The sequence below is a fragment of the Sarcophilus harrisii genome, chromosome 1 (genome assembly GCF_902635505.1).
Source record: "Sarcophilus harrisii chromosome 1, mSarHar1.11, whole genome shotgun sequence".
Taxonomy (NCBI): domain Eukaryota; kingdom Metazoa; phylum Chordata; class Mammalia; order Dasyuromorphia; family Dasyuridae; genus Sarcophilus; species Sarcophilus harrisii.
Window position 1 is genome coordinate 446,273,907 of NC_045426.1, and position 24,096 is coordinate 446,298,002.

A 24,096-nucleotide genomic window follows, 5' to 3' on the forward strand; every position below is an offset into this window, starting at 1 on the left:
TCAGAAACACTAGCTATAAAAAAAAAAAAAAATTCCAGCTTTGGGCTTCCCTTCTAATCTTGGCTGAATTGGTTTCGTTTGTGCAAAAACTTTTTAATTTAATGTAATCAAAAGTATCCATTTTACATTTCATAATGTTCTCTAGTTCTTCTTTGGCCATAAATTCCTCCCTTCTCCACAGATCTGAGATTTAAATTATTCCTTGTTCTCCTAATTTGCTTATAGGTGATGACCTTTATATCTAAATCATGAACTCATTTCAACCTTATCTTGGTGTAGGGTGTTAGATGTTGGTCAATGCCTAGTTTCTCATACTATTTTCCAGCAACTTACAGTGTAAAAAGAGTTGCCTGTGTTCAAATATTTGAATATTTTCCATAAAGTAGGAGAGTCACACTTGTTCTGTTTGTCTATTTAGGACAGAACTAGAATCAATGGGTGAAAATTATAGGAAGTATATTTCAACCCAATGTAAGGGAAAATTTCCTTACAATTTAGAGCTATCAACAACAGAATGCATGAGTATCCTCAGGAAGTTCCATCCCTAGAAATGTCACCTTCAGGGTCAGTGATAAGGCCAAGAGAAAATGGCCAGTAAGGATAATTGCAATGGTCAAAGAGGAGAGTTTTTCAATAGAGTTTGTTGTTTGTATATAAAACACTGAATGAAATTCTTTTCTTCACTTTCCTAAAATGGGAAGGACAAAAACCAGGAGTGTTACCAAATTAGGGATTGTGAGAAGGTTCAGAGTCTCTAGAAACCCTAACCCAGCTCAGAAATCAAGACTGCTGGAGAAGTAACCATATTTCATGACATTAGTGACAGAGGAGAACAGGGAAGTCTATCAGTTGGGGAGGGATGGTGGAAAATAAAAGAGAATCTTGAACTGAGTTCAAAAAACAATAAACTAATCCCTGGATCTAGGAGTGGGGGGAGAGAATTGTCATTTAAGGTGAAGCATAACACAAATTAAAAAATTAGTCTTGTGTAAAGGACAGAAACTTCCTTAAAACCAGGATTAGGGCCAGCTACTACAATTAGCAGGTGTTCTTTTCACCAGCAGCAACAGTCAAAGAAGCTTTGGTCTCAGACTCAGCAAGTATCTAAATGTTGTTCTTGTGAAAACTCATCTTCAAAACAATTAATACAGTGAAGTTTGTAATACACTTACCACAGGAAGAGTAAGATATCTCTGTATCTTGAGTGCGGCAGGTCCACCTATTTTTCACTGATTCAATGAATGTGAAAGTAAATAGAGTGGAGAAAAACATAATCAGAAGCATAATTAAGTACCTTTTAAAGCTTTCTAAATGAAAATCGGAGAGCAGAGAATTAGTATTTTACTCTTCTCAGTCTGTAAAAAGAAAAAATTTGACTTAGTCATCGGTCACATGATTTCTGGCTTCCTATTCAGTTTTATTTCCTGTTTTTCTGATTTTCAGTATTTGTACTACCTTCCAGTAAGCAATTCCTGTAAGATGAGAGGGGAGGAAATAAATGCTTACATATTTGCTCATCATATTTATATATACAAAGAACAGCCACTTAACTTTGAATGTGCAAAATACCTTATGCAACAGTTCATCACACCTAATAAAACTGAATATCAAAAAAATAGTGATCTGAGCTTTAAAAAAGAAATAAAAATGTTTCCTATTATCAGAATAAAAAAGTAATAGTCACAAGTGCATGAAGAAATTTTGTAGAGAAAAATTTGGAGAAGTAAGAATATGGGAAATTTGCTTTAAGAAAAGGAGACTGAGGGGCAGCTAATTGGTGTAGGAGATAGAGCACCAGCCCTGAAGTTAGGACCTGAGTTCAAATGTGACCTCAGACACTTAATATTTCCTGGCTATGTGACCCTGGGCAAGTCACTTGGCACCAACTGCCTCAGCAAACAAACAAAAAAAAGAGAGACTGGCTCTGTCATCTGTAAATCACATTACATAGGCAGTGATATTATTAATTTTTCTTGAATTCTTGGACAATTAGCTTTACCTTTCTAGTCCTCAGTTTTTTTCATCTTATAAAGAAGGTTGGAGTATAATCACTTGATAATCTTTAAGATTTCTTCAGCTCTAAATCCTATGACCTTGAACAGTATCCAGACAACGTGAAAAGAACAATTCATTCTTCAACATTGTTTTATCTGCTGAGGATAAAGAATGTAGGTAGGTATTTATGAGAGAAACCCCCTATGCTTCTTGTGCCCACCCTTAGGCTTCAGAAAGCATTCAAGCTAGAGCAAATTAGTTAAGACAATTTTCTTTGAGCCTTAATAATGAAGTAATTGTGACTTTTTTTTTTGTGATTTTTATTATTTTCCTTGGAAAACACTAGAGGCAATTTAAAAGAAGATACAATCAAACTAGTCCTGGTTATGCCTGCAATGAAAATTAGCATCTCGAATCTCTCTGATGGAAATAGATTCACATTACTTGTAATGGTATAGACATCAAGAGTTACAGATTTCATATCTTTGGATGTGCTTTATTAACCTCTAGTGACATGATTAAAATTAAGGTAAAGTGAGCAGTTTATTATTAAAGTATGAATTATTAATAAAGAGGATCAGTGGATTTTTTAGATATTTTTAGAAACATGGTAAAAAAAAAAAGACAACTTAGTTATATTTTCAAGGAATTTTGCTCTGTCTACTCTATCCACTATATTACTGCCCCAACATTCACTTTTAACATGTACCCCAACATTCACTTTTAACATGTACCCCAACATTCACTTTTAACATGTACCCCAACATTCACTTTTAACACATACTTGCTCCTGTGATTAGAGAAGTCACTGAAACTGTTTTCTCTCTGGGAGAAAGCTCCCAGGCAAATTTCCAAGAATAGATTTTAAATTACATCCCCATATCATTGCTGTCATAGCTTGGGAGTAAACACTTCCCATCTTCTATCCTACACACACATATACACACACACATCTAAGAAAGAATTTAAAACTGGAATGTATCAAAAGAGAAATATGCAAGTGAACTGTTTTAAGAGTTTTACTGTTCAGGTATATATAAGTTTACATTGTGCTTTAACGATACAGAGAGAAAACAGAAAGACATAAAACCTAGGTGTGAGTTATAAGAATGGAATTAATTTTTAAAATAAATATACTAGAAATATATACATCAAATGAATGTCTTCCTTCAAAGTAGCTATCTTTGGAGACTACTGTGTAAAGCGAGAGTTACTATTGCTCAGAATATTTTGGGAGATCATCTTCTGAAACTAACTTCTAAGTATTACAAGTTACACAAGGACATCTTATAGTCATGTTCTATACATACATACAAACACATAAAAAAATGTGTGTATGTACCCATATCTAAATATATTATTTAAAGCTGGAAGGGATCTTAGAAGCCAGAGTTCAATCCCCTTTTTTTTAGATGAAGATACTGAAGATCAATGAGGTTAAGTGACTTGCTCAATCACATGGATTTTATTTGAAGCAAGATTTGAAACCAGACCTTCCTCTAACATTCTATCTACTACACCAACTTATTTGAGTGCTCACATCAAACATGAAAACTTAACAAAGTCTATGGGAATTTTCATGATAAATTTCTGACCATTAGCCTTATTTAGACTCAGTCACAATCTATAAACATTAAATGATACTGAAGAAAACAAAGACAAGAAAAGCAACTAACTACATGACATACTCTAAACTGATCAGCATTGAGATGGATATAATTTTGAGGTCATTGAGGATTGGATGGGAGCTGAAAGGAAAATAGATGTTACCATAAAACAGCAATAACTCCAAAACTTTTAAGTCTACTATCTCATATCTAAGGTTTGTGAGTATAATCCACAGAAATAATGAGAAGAGAATAGGCAAACTTTCACAAGCAATATTCTATAGCAAAACAAATCTTTAGTTATACAAATTTGAGGCAGCTGGGTGGCGCAGTGGATAGATTAGCCCTGAAATCAGGAGGATCTGAGTTCAAATCTGTTCTGAGACACTTAATGCTTCCTTGCTCTGTGCTCCTGGACAAGTCACTTAGCCCAATTGCCTCAGCAAAAAAATAAAGTTATACAATTTGCCAAGGGATACAATATCTGATTATACTTGTATTGACTATTTTAAAAACATTTAAATTAGTAAGGGAAATGCCACCTTAAGATTCTCTGAAAGATTTAAGAGCAATAATTTGTGACCATCTGTTTACTATTGTCAACAATGTACAAAACACAAAGGTGTTTGCTGCCGTCACAGAGGATATCTAGCAAAGAGTATAAATAGAAGGGGGATTTTTTATAAATTGCTACACCTTCCATATACTAAGTTTTCAGTATGATTATTACAGTCTTAGGTAGGAATTCCCAAGTTTTTTCAGTCCCTGTACCCTCCTTATTCAATATGAAAGGAAACATACTTTTTTCATAAAACTTTATTCAATACATAAATTCTTAATATAACATTGGTTTGTCAGAAGTCATATACTTCTTGTGCCCTCATGACAACTTTTCATATCCTCTGGAGACATATGTGTCCTAAGTTAAAGAAGCTTTATTTTAAAATGGATAAAATTCAAACTCCCATTTTCCATTTAACATCTTCCACAGCTTATTCCAACCTTTTCTGCCAATCTATCATTTCTACATTATTCCCCCACACTATACCTGATATCCCATCTCCCACCTTTATGCCTTGGATGTGATCCATCTTGGAACTCCTAACTTCCTTCAAACCTCAGTTCAAGTACTGCTTCCTTCAAAGGGCTTTTCCTGATTTCCCTCTTTATGAACATGTTGAATTTTCAAAGTAAAGTATAAGTTCTCTAAAGGCAGAGACTTTCTCTTTCATATTCCTTGTGCCTAGTACACTGCAGGTGCTCAATAAATGCTTGTTGATTGCTTCAAACCCATGAACATTTCTAAGCTTCCTAAATAAGAACTTATCATTCAAAAATTCAATATGTTTATATACATAAGGAAAAACAATTGAATGCCCATTTTTCAGATAACGATATGCCATTGAATAGATAACTTGGAGTTGATCTATCATTATATATATTCTGACTAGATATATATATATATATATAGACCAGGTCCAGATACCAATTTGCAAACTGATCTCACAGTGTCAGAGTGAAGATCTAATAACATATGTATAAAACATTTTAAAACCTTAAAAAATAGTGTAATTGAAGGGGTCTGGGAAAGATTTGAGGTACATCGCACAATTTATAAAATTCTCATTTTCAGCATTTCTGGTTTTGCAAGCAGTATGTAATAGTTTCATACATAAATGTCTTTCTGTTCTACTCTATAGCTGAAGATATTCTTTTTTTGGTTTATGAAATTCAGAATTTAAAAAAAAATCTGGCTTTCAATAAAAGAACTCTTTCTAAATGGCTTATAATAATTAAGCTAACACTATTTCATATCTTCAAATGTTTCATGTTTTATTACATCATTATTTTAAAAGTCACATATTAACAATAAAATTATAATTTATTATTTTACAATGATAGAAAAAACATACAGTTGAAAAGCTACACAACAACAAAGAGGGTCACATTTATCTTCTTCATGCTATTTATTTTCATCAGATTCTTCAATGTCAAAAGTAAAAGGCTTATCATAGCCCATAAGATGATTATAATCTTGAGGATGTGGAAAAAGCATTGGATTAACAAGCATTGATTTTGTTTTTGCATAAAATGAAGTAAATATACTTTTGATATCTGGAACCTTTACATCATTCTGATGAAACACTGTTCTCTTTTCTAAAAGAACAATATTATAAGTAATGGCTGTATAAGTGTCTGTCTTGGCTTCATGATACAATCGAACCACATATCCCTTTGTAATAAAGTGAAGCAGCATTGGAGTAATTAATGTAAAAGTTCCCAAAGCACCATAAAATGCAATTTTCAGAGGCAGACTTCCAAATTCAATATTAGTTTGTCCAAATATATATGGGAGTAATGCGAGGCTGAGAAGGCTTGTAGAATAAGAGAAACATTTAACACCTGAATTTAAAAAAAAAAAGAACAAAAATTGGTTAGTGTTTTTCTAAAATACAAAGAAATTACTTTACCCCTACCCATTTTCAATTTTTCTTCTTACATGACAAAAATTGCTTAAGAACTTATTCATCACCAAGGTTTTCAAATTACTACAAGATCTAGATTAATAATAAAAAATTAACAAATAAAAACTGGTTTTATCATCTTATCAAATGGAATTCTACTAAACAGCACTCTTGCATATCTACAGCATTCAAAGTAAAGCACTTAAATCTACCTCAAGACCTCAAAGTAACTACCCCCTGAATTATCAGATAATATTAAATTATTCCTGAGTGTTTTTTTTGTGATAAATGTATTACAAAGCATATTATCAATTTTTGGAAGAAACAGAATACTCAAGTCTACAATCATAATGAATAACGGATAATCACTATAATAAGCTATAGGATCTTTTGAATTATACACTAGCTTGCAATTTCATACTCAATAATTTTAATACTAAATAAAATATTCTATCTATACCAATATTAACAATCTTAGCAGAACAGAGCAAAGAAAAAAAACAAGCAAATCATCACAAACTTTGTGGGAAGGTTCTCAGTGGCAAGATAGTTAAGGACAAAATTAAGCCTACCACACCAAAATATATTTAGAACATAATAAGTATTTAATAGATTTTTTTCATTCATTCATTCATTCATTCTTTCAAAATAAGAAAGGTAGAAGATCTCTAAAGTGCAAAACATTAAATCTAAGATCTTATAACTTCTTTTAGTTCAAAACCCCTCAACTCATTAACTATTCATTCAAATGTCTGATTCCCTAGGGACTATTTTAGGTCCTTATATTTATTTTTATAACTATTCATTATTCTAATAGAAATAGTTATAATCAGTCTTTATCTTCATGTTCAAATGTATGCACCCTCTATGACAATGTTCTTACACAAATAGATTACAGAGTGCTGACATGAAAGTTACTTTAAAGAAAAACATTCTGATTAGGTTTACTTAATTTCAGATAGGATTTCCAGACTGCTTCCGTATTTGGGCTTCTTTATATCTCCAAAGGTCAGCTACAGAATATAACTACCTGTGTGGAACTAGTTTTCATGCTCATCACTGTAGGAAGACAATTCTAACATCAAAGACTTCCTAAATGCCAATGACAATAATTTGGTTTTCCAGTCCTCACTTTTTTCAATTTCCTTGTAGTTTATAATACTGATACATTTCTTCTTCCTTCGCTTGAGATACCACATTTAACCCAATTCATTTCTTCTCTAGCTCTTTATCTACTTCCCAATCATCTATATTAGCACTTCTTAAGGGTTTGTCTTTGGTCCACTCTCTGCAGAAATCAACCATTACATGAATGTAGAAGACTCCCACATCTTTCTCTAGTCCTGAGCTCTCTTCTAAGATCAAAACCTGTATCTTCAATAATAACATCTCCACTAGTGACTTAAACATGTCCAAAACTAACCACATTTATCTCTGGCCTGTTTCTGCTTTTCCTTCTGAATCTAGTATTTCTGTCCATAGCAACAATATTAACTGTTTCTCAAGTTCACAACCTTCACACTACCTTTGATTCTTGCCTCATTTGAAGCCATTTGCAATAAGCTTCTCCCTACTTCCTCATCTCATATCATAGATGTCTCCTTCTGTCACTATCTCTTCCTTCATTCCTGTCTCACATGATGAGATGGCTTTACTCCTTACCAAGGTTACCCTCTATTTAGTTAACTGATCCATTCCATCATATATCCTGTGATAGTTATCTACTTTTTGTCATCCACACTCTATCATTTATTTTCAATTGCTCCCTGTTTACTGGCTTCTTCTCCCATTACCTAAAACATGACCATGTCTCTCTATTCTTAAAAAACCCTCAAAAAAAAAAAAAAAAAAAACTATCCATCCCTGAAATCATCCTAAATCTCTCCTATCCTTTGTAGTTAACCTACTTAAAAAACACTCTACTCCAATTTATCTTGTCTCACTTTCTTCTTAATTCCTTACAATTTAGCTTCTGACCTCGGCATTTCACCAAAGTTATCACTGATCTTTTAACTGCTAAATCCAATTGCATCTTTCTCAAAATACATTCTCCTTGACCTCTCTTTAGCCTTTGATACTGTTGTCTACCCACTCCTTGATAATCTCTTCTCTGTATATTTACAGAAAACTCTTTTCTCCTGAATTTTTTCACACATCTGACTATTCCTTCTCAAGGTCTCTTTTGCTGGATCTTCATCCAAATAATGCCTTCTAACCATAAGTATCCTATAAGTTTCTGTTCTGGGCCCTCTTTTCTTTTCCCTCTATACTACTTCACTTGGTGATCTCATAAACTCCCAGGGATTTCATTACCATCTTTATGTTGATTATTCTCAAATTTAGGTTATCCTGACCTAATTTTTCTGCTAACTTCCAATCTTGTATATCCAACTGCCTTTTAGACACCTAACCTAGATAGACATCTTAAACTCAATATCTCAAAAACAGAACAAGATATCTTTCCCCTTAACCCTACTACCTTCTCTACAGATGTAGAGGACAATATCTTCCTAGTACCTCAGGCTCCCAATCTAGGTGTCATTCTCAATTCCACACTATCTCTGACATCCCCTCCCCACCCATCCAATCTGTCATCAAGACCTATCAGATTTCAACTTTGTAATATCTCTGCAATAAATGTTCTTCTCTTCCCTAACACTGCCATGTAACACTATGATTCAGACCTTCATTACCTCACATCTGGAGATCCACCTGCTGGTGCATCTGCCTGCCTCAAGTTTCCACTTCAATACATTCATTGACTAAAGTGATTTTCCTAAAGTAATGGTCCAACCATATGACCCTCCCTACTGAATAAATTCTAGTGGCTTCCTATTGATTCCAGAATCAAATACAAAATTTATTTTACACTCAAACCTCTTCATAACATGCTCTGCCCCTCTTCTGCCTTCCAGGACTCCTTACTATTCCTCACAACTGGCTCTTGGCTCCAGACATTTTCTTTGACTATCCTTAATACCTGAAAAGCTGTCCTTCCACATATTTAATGGCTTCCTCCCACATCTTGTACATGACGCCTTTCCCAACCTCTCAATTTTCATGCCTTCCTTTTCTTATCTCCTATTTATCTTGTAATGTAGTTTATTTATATATATATTTGTTTGTTGTCTCCCCAGTTACATTTGTTAGTTCCTTGAGAGCAGAGACTGTCTTTTACCTCTTTCTGTATTCCCATAGCTTAATACAGTGCCTGGAACATTGTATGTACTTAATAGAATTTACTAAGAAGCCCCTATTATCTAACCCCAGCTATTGCATTAACCAGTAATTAGTCTTTCTCTAGTTCCTACCTTCTTTAATTCATCCTCTATACAACTGTCAAAAAGATACTACTAAATCACAAGTCTTATCAACACTTAGTACAGAATTTGGCAAAGAGTAGATGCTTTAAAAATATCTGCTTATTGTTGAATGTCCATATCAGTAAAAGACTCAAAAAGCTCTAGTACCTTCCTACTGTCATTAGGAGAGAGTATAAACTACTGTTTGGCATTTAATGTTCTTGACAATCTGGTTCTAGTTTACCTTTCCAAGTTTATTTGACAATGATAACCTCCATGCATTCTATATTCCAGCTAAACTGTTCTGCTTGCTATAGACAACATTCTAATTCTAATATTCAAGTGTTTTCACAGGCTATCCTCCATGCTTGGAATTTACTTGTTCTTTACCTCTACCTCTTATAATTTCTAACTCTTTTCAAAGTTCAGTTCAAGTGTCATGCTTTACATTGAGAAACTAGTTGGTACAATGGACAGAATACCAAACATGGAATCAGAAAGACCCAAGTTCAAATCCAGCCTCAAACATATACTAGCTGTGTGATCCTAAGTAAATCACATAATCTCTATCTGCTTCAGTTCCTTCGTAAATTTGTAAAATATTTTAAAATGTAAAATAGGCACTATTATGAGTATCTATCTCAAAGGATTGTTTTGAGGATCAAATGAGGTAATATTTGTAAAGTACTCTGCACACAGTAGGTCTTTAATAAATATTTATTTCCTTCCTTTTTCTTGACCCCTTTCTTTTCTCTAAGACCTCTGTTGATCCTTATAGCTATTAGTGCCACATCCTCAGATTGTTTTGTATAGCTATTTCCCTTGATAGAACGCAAGCTTTTTGAGACTAAAGACTGTTTTCATTTTTGGTTATATGTATGATGAACCTAACTACTGCTTGACCCACAAAATAGATGCTTACTAATTAAAAAAACAAACAAACTTTATAGACCTTAAAAATATATTTAAAACACCACTTTATTCCATTCCTATCAAAAGTCCTCTCTAAACAATGGAATGAACAATATTTAAATTACAAATATGCAATATCCCAATTCTAATCACATACCAAATACTGCTTTTGCCATGTTCCCCGTATAAATCAGTCTTCCATCTTCTGATTGTTCAAGATGGACATGAGTATGAACATATCGAACACATCCACCCTAAGAAAAAGCAGTCTAATGGATTAGAGCACATTGTATATGTTACACAACTTTTAAAAATTGTTCACAGTGCATAGTATAGTATCTAGCCATTTTGAGAGAGCTTTTCATTATTTTAAGGGTTTTTCAAAACTCTCCTCAAAAACTGTCTCGATCACAAAAAACATCTTGAGAAACTGAATGTAAAGTGAATTTTCAAAAAAGAAAGAAGTATCCAACATCTACAATTACCGGTAATCCAAGCATTTGGGACAAACAAAACCTTGCTTATGATCAGAAAATCAAGTTAAGTATCAAAGCAACAACTTCCCTAAAGGTCTTGTGAATACAATGGATGGACCCTCAATTCACATAGTTGTTTTATCGCCTTTTTATTGATACTGTTTTAAATTTCACAAAAACTTAAGGCTGAAGCACATTACTGCAATTGACTTTTCTTGCTCCGAAAAAAGTGAAATATAATTGGGGAAGCCAGGTGACCATGATCTCTCTAAATCCTAAATCTTGTCTTATGGTCCTATTTATTATCTAACCCTTTACTTCCCAACCCCATTAGAGTCATTTCCTTTAAGTAACCATCATAAATTCAATTGCAGCACTCCAGAGGGGGTATAATATCTGTACAGATGAACTTTCATATAATGTAATTCCTAGAATTGGAAGTCATTAATTGAAAAATAGAACTATGATTTGAAAAACAAGAGTAGGGGGGTCCTACTCTCCCTAGTTCTGAGCCCATGCGCTCAACTGTTGAGGAGGGAGTGGGGAGAGGGGTACGGTGTAGTTTGACTGCAATACTTATTTCTACCGATCTTCAAAGATCTTTGAGTCACAGTAAGAAAACAGCTTGTCACACTGGGTACTAGGGCCAAGAGACTTAAGAGGAGAAAACAGTGCCGTCTCCAGGGTCAGTCTCTAATCTAAAAGGCTGGATTCTTCCGACACGTGTCACGTAGAAATCAAGAAGTGGAGCCCCACGAGGCCTTCCACGCCTATAAACTTGACTCTTGTAGGCGGCTGCCACGGTCTCTCTCTCTCTCTCTCTTTTTTTTTTTTTTTTTAAGGTTAATATTCTAGGAGATAATGGGACAAGCCTAGGCGCCAGTCTACTCCCGGACCTCCAACCTCCCTCCTTCCCCCCACCCCAGACGGGCCAGGAGTCCGGAGGCTGCACCTGTTCTCGGAGGAGCGCCCAGGGAGGGAGGCCTCGAGCCACTCCCAGGGGTGCTGCGCGTGCGCTCCAATCACGGCCAGCGCGCTCGGGGTTGAGGCTAGAGGTCTCCCGGGGATCTCGGGAGGCCCAGCAAGCCCGCAGCGCCGCCATTGCCCACGGCCTAATTCTCGTCCCGCTACCGCCGAGCTGTAGCCGGGCGACCCACGGGCGGCTGGAGGCCAGGAACAACACCATCTCTAGTGCTCGGAGTGGCAGTTTCTGGAGGGGAAGTTAGGGGGGAAGGGCACCCACAGCGGCCTGTTCTCACCAGCAGAGACAACCGCTCCGGCCGCTCTTTCCCTCAGTCTCGTGACCCCTCAGGCTAGCGATTGGTCGTCTGGCTGGTACTCTGGCTTTCCTGTCCCCGCGGAAACTGGTCCTGAAACAAAAGTTCCCAAGTTGGGAGAGTAGAGCTGCAATTTGGGACCCTAAGGAAGAGTTTAGGCGCAAATGTAGCAAAAAGAAAATCGAAGAGCTACTGTTGCTAGTATCTATGATTGAACTAAACGCCTGGCGGCTGGAGAAACGACTTCGAAGAAGTGTATCGCGGAGACCAAAACCCCAAAATCCTACCAAATAAAAACAAAAAACAAGTCGTGTTCTTTGAGAATTTGAAGAACTGGTATGTGAATGAGTAGATTGCACCAATTCTATTTGGTCCAGAGCCAGAATTAAGAACAATGGGTGGAAATAGCAAAGAAACAAATCTAGGCTTGATGTCAGGGGAAAAAAATTATAGCAAAATTAGAACTGTCCGTGAATAAAATGGAATGTTTTGGGAAGTAGTGAATTCCCCCTCATTCGATAATCCAGTACCTCTAACTAGTCGTGGGGGTGTGAGCCTTGCTTCTTTTCGTTTATTCCTCCCACTTCCCTAATCGTCACTTTCCGACACTGTTGTCTTGTACAGGAAAGCAAGTCTCCTTCCTCTTACCCGGCTGCACCAAATTCATCCAATGGGAGCATCACTTCGACCTAGACCTCAGTGTAAAGCCTTTGATCATATTTTTCTTTTATTAGTGTGTCCATTGGTTCAAAAGGAGAGACTATCTATTCTTTCTTAGGATTATCTACAAAAGATAGTACATTCTTAGCTCGGACATTTCTGTGATTTTTTGCCATCTTTTCCTTTGTGGTCTTTACTTGTATTATTTACTGAGTGATTTTGCACATCATCTGACGTTTAAAAACCCTTTTCTGTTTGGCTCCAGTCAACTCCATATAGGTTGCTTATTATTGCTGACTACACATAATTCTCCTTTACTTACTCTATTTTCTTAGCCACAATGACACACTTGAAATTCCCAATACATGCTATTCCATCTTCAATCAAAGTACCTTGACTGAAGTATAGGCAATACCTATGTTCAGAAAGACCTTCTTCTTCACCTCTCTCTCATTTGAATCCCCATGATAGTCTGTTCCAAGGATAGTGAAAATTCATAAAAATCACAAGTCAATGAGCATTTATTAAGTGCTTAACAACATGCTCTACACTGTGTTAAGCATTGGGAATACAAATAAAAGAAAAAATAAAGCACTGATGCCTTGCACTTAATAAGTTTACATTCTAAAATGGGAAAACAACACAAAAAAACTGAAAAGGAGATTGGGTGCAGGTACACAGGGGTACAGTAGAAAAAGTCCTGTAGAGATGAGTCAGCAGAACATCATGGAGAGGAATGTGTGTTCTGGGCCTCATTCCTTACATTAAAGGCTCTGGGAGAAACCAACCAATCAGGAGAGACTGCAGGAGTGGAAGATACCTCTAATGTGAGCAGTAGAGTCCAACAGATATTGTTGCATATTTTAGAATTGTATATGTTACCAATCCTGAATCTCAAGGAATAAGTTATGATTATAACTATGATTATAGGCTTATTATTAAAGAAGCCAAAATTAAACTGATTTTCACCATTGTCTATCAGTTCAAGTAGTTGAGAGGCCAAGTTTATTTACATTAAAAAAAGAAGAGCCTCCAAGGAAATTTTAATCTGAAATTTCTATTTTTTTCATTCAGCTTCACTGTTTGCTTTTTACTGCCTAAATTAGTGAAACAGCTAAAACTCTGTTTTGGCAATTAGGATAAGTAAAAATATCCTCAAATCAATCAATCAAAAAAAAAAAAAAATCTCTATTCTGGTCCCAACTACCCTGCTTGGGGAGATGCCCTGGAACACCATGAGACTGCTATCTGAAGAAGAGAACTACAGAATAGGACTTTTAAACACTTTGCCTGGTACTATCTGGTAGCTTCCTAGTATAACTAATTATTCTTGCTAACTAATTTATATCCTCTGAAAGGACTGAAAATACAAGTAAAATAAGCTCAACAAGCATTTATTAAACCCTTACTATATGCACAAGCACTATGCTAAGAGCTAGAGATAAAGAAATGTGAAAACATTCCCTGCCCTCATAGAACTCAATTTAATGGAAATACTGGCAAAATATAAATATTAATTGTGTATGAATTTTAATCTTTAAAAATTGTACTGCCTTTAAATTTCAGTGCCCTCTAAGTTCTGATTGTCACACCTGATTATGATTTTGCCACAAAATAGATGCAAATTCTTTGTTATCATCTCATGCTCTTAAGTCTAAATTCCAATTGTTTTTTAACGTCTAATTTTTGTTGAAATTCTTTTTAACAAAATATATAACATAAAAAATCTTAAGTATTTCATTAACATAATTCAAAATTTTGTCATTTTGTGTTTGAATGTTTTACTTATAAAAGCAGCATTGCATAATGGAAGATCTAGAAAGAGCCTAGAGAGCCTAGTTTCAAGTTTTGCCTTCAATAGTACTGGCAATGTGGTTTTGGGCAAGAACCTTAATTTCTCAGTGCTATATGCCCCAAATTTTTAAGCTGTGGTTCACAACCCCATATAGGGTCTTGGAACTGAATGTAGGGGTTGCAAAATTATGATTTTATGCAAAATTTATGATCAGTTAATGTTTGATTTGTACACCTATTATGTATAAAATATACTTATTATCACATAATATATATTATATTATTATCACACTAATTATGTTTATATATATATTTCGTATACCCAGAATCATGTAAAAATTTACTGGATGAAAAGTTTAAGAAGTCCTGATCTAGACAACAACCTGCTACCACCTCCTTTATTAGGAGTCTCCTTATGTAGAAGTTAGCTAAACCAATGAAATCATAGATCCAGCCTCATTTCCTTCCAATACATTACTTATATCAATTCTGTTTACTAAATGTATATAAAACATTGAGGGACTTAAATAATTAAATATTAGTCACTATTATGTATCCTTGTTATCACACCTTTGTTCGAGCACCTGTGAGACACTTGGCATTAATAATAGCATACCATACCATATAGATAATAATAAAAGAAAAACTGTTTTCTCTCTCCCATTATGGCCAAAGAACATCTATTCTAAGGTGGACAACAATCTCCTCCTCCCCCACTAGCAGAATCACAACATTTTAAGTAGCAAAATTGGTATTTTAATAATGTGTTTTGCAAAAATTCATGCTGCCAATCCCACATTTTCACTAATTCTCAAACTGGTAAAGTCACCTAATCCAGTTCTGTTGCATTTATCCTTCTAAAGATATCACTTATTTCTATTCCACAACTCTTCTTGGAAATGGATTTCAGAGCTGGTAGGATTCGGGGAGGAAAGGAGAAGAAAGAAGGTAAGGAAAAAAAAGTAGGCGCTGATAATGGAATGAGAAACAAGTAAGAAAACAGCTGTAGCAGCTGAAATGGGGAGAGAGGGAGGAAAAATGAAAGCAATCTATTTGTGCCCATCCCCCAGTCATCTGTTTCTAACTGTATAGTAAGCAGTTGGTTTGTTACAGTTAAAAGACTTATCTTACAACCAGTGTTTCAAACTAGTGGTTTGACATCTGAACCTCAATCAATTTCAAGAAAACTTTGTATTCAATTTAAATGAACACGACTGCTTGCAGTCTAGGAAAAAAAATATTTTTGATGCTTCCCAATTACATAAGTAATCATTTTCCACTGAGATAAATCCCCATTCTCCGCATGTTTTGATTGAGAACGTCTGAGCAACAAAAATTCATAGGCCTTTTAAAAAAAAAAAAAAAAAAAGAGGGTGGGGTGGGAGGGAGGAAGCAATTTAAAAGAAATGGGGGAGGTTCTGCTACGGGGTGCAAAGCACAATACTAGGATAAGCAAACTAAACGTGTCAATCTGGTTTCGTAGTTTTATCAAAATCAGTAAATGCACAACTAGTACTGGGAAAAAAGAATCAAAAGAATCTACCAAGCCACTCTCCCAGATTATTCTGCAACATTCCCCAAAAGACAGAAGCTGCTAGTTTGAGAGCAGGATGTTCTCATTAGCAATGAAACCGCGCCCCACGCTTTGCAATCTGTCCTCCACTCTGAGAGTACGTGACTCCAGCTGCCCCAGACCCCGAATCATTAAGGGAAACTACAAATTCCAGCATGCGCTGCAGCCCTCAACCCTGCCATCCTGTTTTCGGTCTTTCCACACATAACCCCCCGGCTGAAAAATTGGGTCGTCCTGTTGCATGCTGGGATTTGTAGGAACACATGACTTAGACTCCGATTGGTCACCAGTCCGGTCCGTGCTCCTCTTCTGAGGATAGAGTGTTTGTGTGGAAAGTAGAGAGAGTGAAAAAGTGGAAGCGGGGCGGGTTTTTAGGCTCGACCAAAGTGTATGAGGATTGGGAAGGGTATACGACGTGTTTCCAATTGGTAGAAGGCATCTAGTGGCTAGGTATACCATCTCTTTGGAAACACTGCGCTGACCCGCCGGAAGTGGTTACTTTCGTTGCCCCGGAAGAGACGGCGGCGGGCGGCTGTGGCCCGCGGGGGGGGGGGGGGGACGGCCCTGGGAGCTGGGGCTGTGGCGGTGAGTGGGGAGCCAACTGCGGCCGCTGCAGAACTGACAAGTGAGTCGTGGGTCTGGGTCCGGAATGGGAGTTCGCTTCTGGGGCCAGGTGGGGAGACTAGGGAGGTAGGGAGAGAGGGCTCACTTTTCCTTCCCGACCTCGGATTTGGGCGGGGAGCGAACGGAAACCATTTCCACCCCCCCACCTCGCCTCCGCGGGCGACCCCTTCTCTCGGGGCCGTCACAGGGTGGTGGAGAGGAGGGCGACGGGGCCTCTTTGAGGTACCCCTTGCGGGGCTTTCGATTGCTGGGAGCTTCCAGTTGCGGGGCCAGACTCCCACCGCCTGGGTGGGTGGAGGCGGGGAGGGAATGTCTTTTTTTCTGGCGTTGCTGAATCTGACCCTCGCTGGCTTGCCCAGGGATATCTGAACGGAAACCAGGTTCCCTCGATGCCGTGTGCTTGGAAGTTTGGGTAAATTTAGGGGATTATTAGAATTTGGGATGAGTGAAGATGGACATAAAGCTGGTTCAACAGACAGGGACTTTTGTGCACTCATTTGACTTTTTCCTTCACCAGCTCACTGTATTCAAATGGTAGTGTCAAGTAACGCACTTGTGGTGTTAGTGATTTTCTTTAAGGTACAAAAAGCAAAACCAAACCCCCCCCCCCCCAACAACCCACTCCCAAACCTCATTTTAAATGCGTTGTGTGTGTGTGTCGTAATCTTTATGGATGCGTTTTTAAATCCTCAAATCCAGTTTTCCTAATCGTTTGTTACGTAGTTCGTCAGATAGAAAATTGAAAGTTTAATTATGATACCAAAGATTATTAAATCCTTTATATGCATACTTAACTAATCCCTAGATAATTATTGTTTCAGTGGTCTGCAAGGTTGAGAACTTTTGTTTGAAGTATCTTATACTTTGGTACCTCGAATTCTTGGAGTCTGAATATTTATTAAGTATTAAGCACTTTCATACTTGTCAGGCTGCTGTTGCTTTTTGCTTGGTATTTTAAAACCATTAGTCTTATGTGTTATCTCCTCTATTGGATTTTTAAGTCTCTTGAGGGAATAGACAATGGCCTATTTTTGTGGTTACCTCCGTGCCTTATACACAACGGGCTTGGAATAATGGACTGACATTTATTGTTAATAATGTTGACAGATTTGAGTGCCATTGAGTTTAATATAATACTAGCAATATAAGGGTGAAATATAATTAGGCAAAAGGTAATCTGTGGTTGGGAGGACTTGTGGTTTGGGTTATTGATTGATGTTCTAGAATAGTTTCTGATCCCTTTCAATGAAGAAGCAGCCAATGCCTAAATAGTCAACTCTCTAAATGTATGACAATTTCACATAAAATCTATTTCTGAATGTTACTTAACTTACAAAGTATTTCACAGTTGGAGTAAAGGCATCAACGTCATTATTAATAGAAACTGAATATCTTTATTTTGAATACTAAAATGAGCTTGGAATTTTAATTGAATTATTTAAAATTTCCCCTTTTTTTGTACACACAGGAAGATACTGGTCTTCACCTAAGCTTTTTGGAGACTATAATTTACTGTGTTCTTATAACCAGGGTTGATACTTAAGTACACAGATCATTGTGATTTTGTCATTAATCTAAAACTTTTTTTACTCTTCTCATTTAATTCTCTTTCAGCCCTTAGTATGACCTTGATTTAAAAAAAAAAAAAAAACTACAAATTGTTTAATTTTTTGTGTGCTGCCTAACCATTCCAATGAAACAAAATTAGTTTGCAAATTCTGCTTTTTTTTTTTAATCAGGTTTGAAGGTAATTAATACCAACCTACAACAGCTGTTTTGTTTTTTTTCTATACAGTTTTAAAGTCATGTTTTATCTATTATTCTATTTGTGAATAATATGACCTAAATTAATCTATTCATCTGTTCTCAATATTTTTGCAGTGTGCTTTCCTTTAAAATGGAAAAAAAAGTTAAATTATGAAATTAATTAAATTAAGTACAGTTGCTTTAAAAGTATTTACTGGAGAAATACTTTAACAATTTATATACTTTATTCCTTTTGGAAGATTTTCCATTAGAGGACAAGATACTATTTTAATAGTGTAGTACCAGAATACAGAATTAAAGCAATGCAAGAAGTTTCTTGACTGAGGAATATGGGGAGATAGACTTTAGACAAGTCATGTTTGATACAAAATGAATTTTCTCTATATAAGCATATTGCACTTAATCTTTGCTTTATGTCCTGCCTCAAGAAACCTAGTGTGGTTGAAATAGTACTGGATTTGTAGAGAGGCTCCAGCTTCCAAAATAAGCTCCTTAACTTAATGCCTATTTAGTCTTGGGCCTATGTTTCCATATTTTTTAAATGAGGAAATGGACAAGTTGGCCTCTGAGGTCCTTTTCAGCTCTGAATTATATAGTAAGTAAGAAGTGAGGGATAAAGAGTAGCTAGTGTCAGATACTTCGTATACATAAATGTATACATAAATATATACATATACATACACAGGTGAGATAGTAGAATAATGGATAGCCTCCAAGCCAAGGAGATTCCAGTTCAAGTCTCCCATCTTACATAGTACCTATAGAACCCTGGCAAATCGCTTAACTTCTCACTGCCCCTGGGCAACTGCTACTACTTGTTGAAAGGTTGTCCTGTGCACTGGTAGGAATTTTTTCATTAGGAAATGTGAATAAACACAGGTCCAAGCCTTATCCCTATTTTTAACACCAGCATCACTATTCACCTACCTTTTCTTTTTTTGAAATCTTGATGTTAACTCTTAGCTTTCTGGAATACCTAGCCTGTAATCAAAAACTTGCTTTCATAATAAACCTTTTCCTTTCTCACTCCTCATTTCCTGACAATAGCTGGGACTTGGCTCCTTTATGATTATATTGCATCCCTGATCACCCTCTCAGGTACTGGTTGTACTTTCATTCGTACCCCATACATACTCCTCCCACATGCTTAGTCAAGATGGTAAAAGTCAAAATATTCATTATTTTCCATTGCTACTTTCAGATTCTCTACCACCATTACTCAGTAACCTTTCTTAAGGTTTATGCTATTCTAATTTATCACATAATCCAGAGCCTGTAGCCTTATCTGTCAACCCCTAAAATAATCTCCTTCCTTATTTTCTTTCTACCCTCTTGCCCTCACACTAGAGGACTTAAACCTCTTGAAATACCTTAATTTTCCAATTCCCTAAACTATTTAACTACCATGATCCACTCCACTGTCTTATCTACATAGTTGTATTCTAGAACTTGTGATCACCAAGCATTCTGCTTCTATGTTCATGAATTTCAAGATTCTTTTAATGATCATAATTTTTATCATTTCATCTTTCCCTATCTATACCTTGTATCCTCTGACTCTATTCTTTGTTATCACTGTGAAAAGATAGCCTTCCACCCCTCACTTCTGCAGACTGTCACTCTAATACTCAATTGTACTCCTTTTCCTGGATGCTTTGGGTGAATCATTTCAACTTTGCACTGTTCTTCACTCTTCTTATATTTCGGATCCTTCTCTGCTACCTATAAACATGACCATGTTCATCCCATCTTTAAAAAAAAAAAAAAAAAAAAAAAAATACTTCATCTAACCATCCCCACCAGCTACCATCTTATTTACTTAACTTCTCCACTAAACTAATTGAGAATTCAGTTGACAATGGTTGCCTTTACATCTAATACTCTCTTCCATAAACTCTCTAATGTCACTTCTGGTTTCATTCAAATGAAACTGCCCTTTTTGATACTTAATGATCACCTCCTGGTTGTTGGTTCTCTTCTTCTCTGGGTTTTCAGAGTACTACTCCTCTATTTCTACTCTATTCTAAATCTCATGTCAGTCTGATTATTTCTTCTCTTTTGCTCAGTATTCATCTATGTCATGCCTGTGAATGGACTATAAGGTTCTATATTGGTCTCTCATTTTTCCTTTTAGACTCCTTGGTGATTTCATCCATTTTCCAAAATTATTTCTATGCAGATTATTTCCAGATTTATATCCATCTCTAGTGTCTCACCTCAAACTCGATTATGTCTAAAAGGTAATCCGTCTTGCTCCAAACTCTCCTTTCCAACTTTTCACTGTCATGTACTTCACCTAGATAAAAATCTGTTTATCCCCTCTCTTCTACTCTTAGAGCCATCTCATTTAACATAAAGAAAGGATAAATAAGCTATTCAGCAAAGCTAACAGATGTATCAATCAAGTTTATACAATGTTTCACTGCTATAGCCTCCTACCTCTGCTGAGAAGTGGGGGGAGGGGGAAAACCTTTTCTTTCTCTTTTTTGTTTTGGGGTTTGTGGGTTGTTTGGTTTGTTTTTTAAGTTCCAGTTTTGGTCATTACATTTTTTTTTGTTCTTTCCATATATATTATAGTTGAGCATCATTTTTTTTTTTTTTTTTCTGATTATGCTTACTTGGCTTGCTTCTGTTTATAGAAGATGTTTCTGAACTCTCATGGGGCATAAAGTTTGTTTTTGTGCGACTGTGAGCAAGTCACTTAACCTTCACAATGTACCCTTATACAGTTTAATTTCTTTTTCTTTAAAATGGGACTAAATATTTCCTAAGATGACTAGGAGCAAATGAGATGATATATAGTTAGGGTGGGAGTGGGGGAGGGGTGGTAAGATTTCTGTATAACTCACTTGTCAGCCAATCTTTTTTTTTTTTTTTTTTTTAAATTCAAAACTTAACAAAATAGTTATTTCCATGTAAGTAGTAAAACAGTACTATAAGACTGTGGGTCTATTTTTCTCTTTTGTATAGTTTGCTTTTCTTTTTAAACCTATAACTCCTTCCCCCTCCCCCCCCCCCCAAACTGTCCAGATTTTGTTGCTTCTTTCGGGCCTGCGCTTTTTTTTTTTTCCTCCCTCCCCCCTTTGCAGTTTCCTTTTTTCTTCCCAAAAAATTTCCTCGGGGACCTGCTTTTATCTTCTTTGTTTTTTAAAGTACCTTATCTCTATGCTTCTTTGTTCCCTCACCATCATCATCCACCACTGGGGAAAAAAGAAAAGGGAAACAATAATAAAAATATAAGAGTAAAATAGTAAGTATATATAGTATATAGTAAATATATAGTAAAAATATAAAGTCAATTCTCACATTGGCTACAACTGAAAATGTTTGTCTTGTTTAGCATTTTGAATCTATCACTGCTGTGTCACTGTTAGTATCCTTTATTATCAATCTTTGAAATTATAAGATCATTTCATACAGTAAACTTTTAATAGGTCTTCCTTCCTTGTTAGATCATTTTTCATATTGTAAGATATAGTCCATAGAAATAGATCTAGTCTTTCTGTCCTTATTGGAAAGAACAGTACACTTGGAGTCTTAGGAGCTGTTGTGTTTTTGTTTTTGTTTTGTTTTGTTTTTTTTTTATTCTGATTGTTAATGTCTCCATTTGTAAAAATAAGTGTAATGATTCCTGCTCTGTTTTTGCTTAAACAATATTTAGAGCAGTTGAAATCGATGTAAAATACTATATTAATGTAAGTTATTGTGTGCTCTTGTTTCTCTAATTGCATTATCTGAATATATGCTGTATTTCCCCTCTAGAATATACTCTCCTTAAGAGCAAAAAACTATTGGGGAGAGCTCTAGTCCAACACCCAGTATAGTGCCTTACCTTTAAGCACTTAATGTTTATTGAATTGAATTTCTTACACACTGATTGTGAATTTTGTATTATAGGTATGTTTTCATGTGTCGTATCTTATTAGGCTGTCAGCTGTATGAAAGCAGAACTAATCATACATGGGAAAAAACAAAAAAGAAAGGATATATCCTACAATATACCTGACAATCTAGCCTTTCTTAAAAGATCTCAAGTGAGGAGAAGTATACAAACTCCTGAGGCAAGTTATTCTACTTTTTTTTTTTTTTTTTTCCTTGATAGGATACATTTGGTTTATTCTTATCTGAAATAAAATTTATAGCTTTTATTTTTTCCCTCATATTTCCCAATGTATTCCTTTTTCTTTCTCTTCCCTTATATTAGAATTAAAATGTGAGGGAAAAGCCAACGAATGAATCCTTAAAGTCTGACAATTTGCAGTGTTTTCATGCCCACTTTTTCTTATGCAAAGAAAAAGGTACTTACTTACATATTTCTTTAGGCCCAGACTTATTATGATTTTGTAGAGTTTTAACTATTTTTTCCTCCCACTTATATTAAAATTATTTATATTTTCCTGGTTCTACTTGTATCACTTTACGTTAGTTTATATGTCTTTCCATTTTTATTAATTCCACCTTTATTCATTATTTTTTACAGAATGGTAATATTCTACCTTTTTTCAGTTGAGTGGTTAGCTAGATGTGTTCCCCATCCTGTACTTGTAGAATTGATTTTTTTTTTTTTGACCTAGATTCAGTATAGTGCTTATCTTGTCAAGACTTTTTTGAATCTTAACTCACCCAGTATATTAGCTATCCTCCCCATTTTTGTACTCTCTTTGCAAATTCACTGGTATCTTAAAGAAACTTTGTATTTTACTCCAGTGCTCCACACATCTAATGTATAATATACTATGGATTTGAAATGTGTTTATTTCATTAGGAGAGAAACCAAAGATGTCCATTTTTATTTTGTTTATTTCTAGGACCTTGTACAAAGTAGATAGTTAATAAATGTGCCTTGAATTCTTTCATAGAGAAAGGGAAGGGAGAAGTGAAGTTAGTTTAGTTTCTCATAATTTGGAGACTGTGTAATGGGGGGGGGGGGGGGGGAGAAGAAAGGGGAGCATGACCTCCAGACTTGAGAATCATGGTCAGGAATCAAGAAGATCAGAGTTCAAATCAAGACATTTACTAGCTGTGACTTTGTACAAGGCACTTAATTTCATTTTGCTACTGTTTCTTTACCTCTAAAATGGGAATAATAATGGCACCTGCCTCCCAGTGTTGCTATGAGACTAGTGCTTAGCACAGTGCATGGTACATGGTAAGTACTAAGTAAACCTTAGCTGTTATTATTTTGTTGTTGAGACTTTTGGGGTTGTGACTTGCTTAGGGTCACATCTAGGAAATATAAATATCTGAGCCTGGGTTTGAATTTTGGCCTTCCTGACTCCAGGGCCGGTTCTCTATCCACGGTACCATTTAGCTGCCTTCTTAGTTGTTTTTATTATTAAAGCCCATCTCTAATATTTATAAACTGTGTGACCTTAGGAAATACACTTACCCTGCCTCAACCCTAGTTCCCCCTTCTAGAAAAGAAGAAATTGGACTAGATAGCTTGTGCATTCTCCACATCTGTGAACCTATAAAACTGTTGAAGTGTTATATAAATTCTAATTGTTCAGTTTAAGAAACTAAAGCCCAAAAATGATAATGAAGTATCCACATTGTTCAGCAGTTGGGAAAATGCTAGAATGGAACTTCAGAAAAGTTAGAGTCAGAGATATAAAATTGGAAGTAACAAAAATATAGTGGAAGT

The 24,096-nt window shown here is 35.7% G+C and overlaps 3 protein-coding genes across 7 annotated transcripts in view; 1 reads left to right on the top strand and 2 right to left on the bottom strand.

Moving 5' to 3' along the window:
- The window catches only part of LY96 (lymphocyte antigen 96), a 37,073-nt gene extending 35,677 nt beyond the window's left edge, over positions 1-1,396 (bottom strand). Inside the window, exon 1 of one of the 2 annotated variants that reach the window (XM_031946246.1) lies at positions 1,173-1,391. In XM_031946246.1, the coding sequence (XP_031802106.1) occupies positions 1,173-1,284 (112 nt within the window). In that variant the 5' untranslated portion in view covers positions 1,285-1,391. Of the gene's footprint in view, positions 1-1,172 lie in introns of both variants that reach the window. The other variant, XM_012541257.3, reaches the window with a different exon arrangement.
- A 4,069-nt stretch (positions 1,397-5,465) lies between these two features.
- TMEM70 (transmembrane protein 70) lies at positions 5,466-12,259 on the bottom strand. The gene is made up of 3 exons (XM_003759700.4): positions 11,710-12,259; positions 10,439-10,535; positions 5,466-6,005 (listed from the first exon to the last, which is right to left on the bottom strand). The coding sequence occupies exons 1-3, from the start codon at positions 11,941-11,943 to the stop codon at positions 5,566-5,568; spliced, it is 771 nt and encodes a 256-aa protein (XP_003759748.2). The 5' UTR covers positions 11,944-12,259; the 3' UTR covers positions 5,466-5,565.
- Positions 12,260-16,230: 3,971 nt separating this feature from the next.
- The window catches only part of ELOC (elongin C), a 37,661-nt gene continuing 29,795 nt past the window's right edge, over positions 16,231-24,096 (top strand). Inside the window, exons 1-2 of one of the 4 annotated variants that reach the window (XM_003759701.4) lie at positions 16,432-16,686; positions 22,350-22,513. The gene's annotated coding sequence lies outside the window, so the exon portion shown is untranslated. Of the gene's footprint in view, positions 16,356-16,431; positions 16,687-22,349; positions 22,514-24,096 lie in introns of those variants that run through there. The other 3 variants (XM_031946248.1, XM_031946249.1, XM_012541258.3) reach the window with 3 other exon arrangements.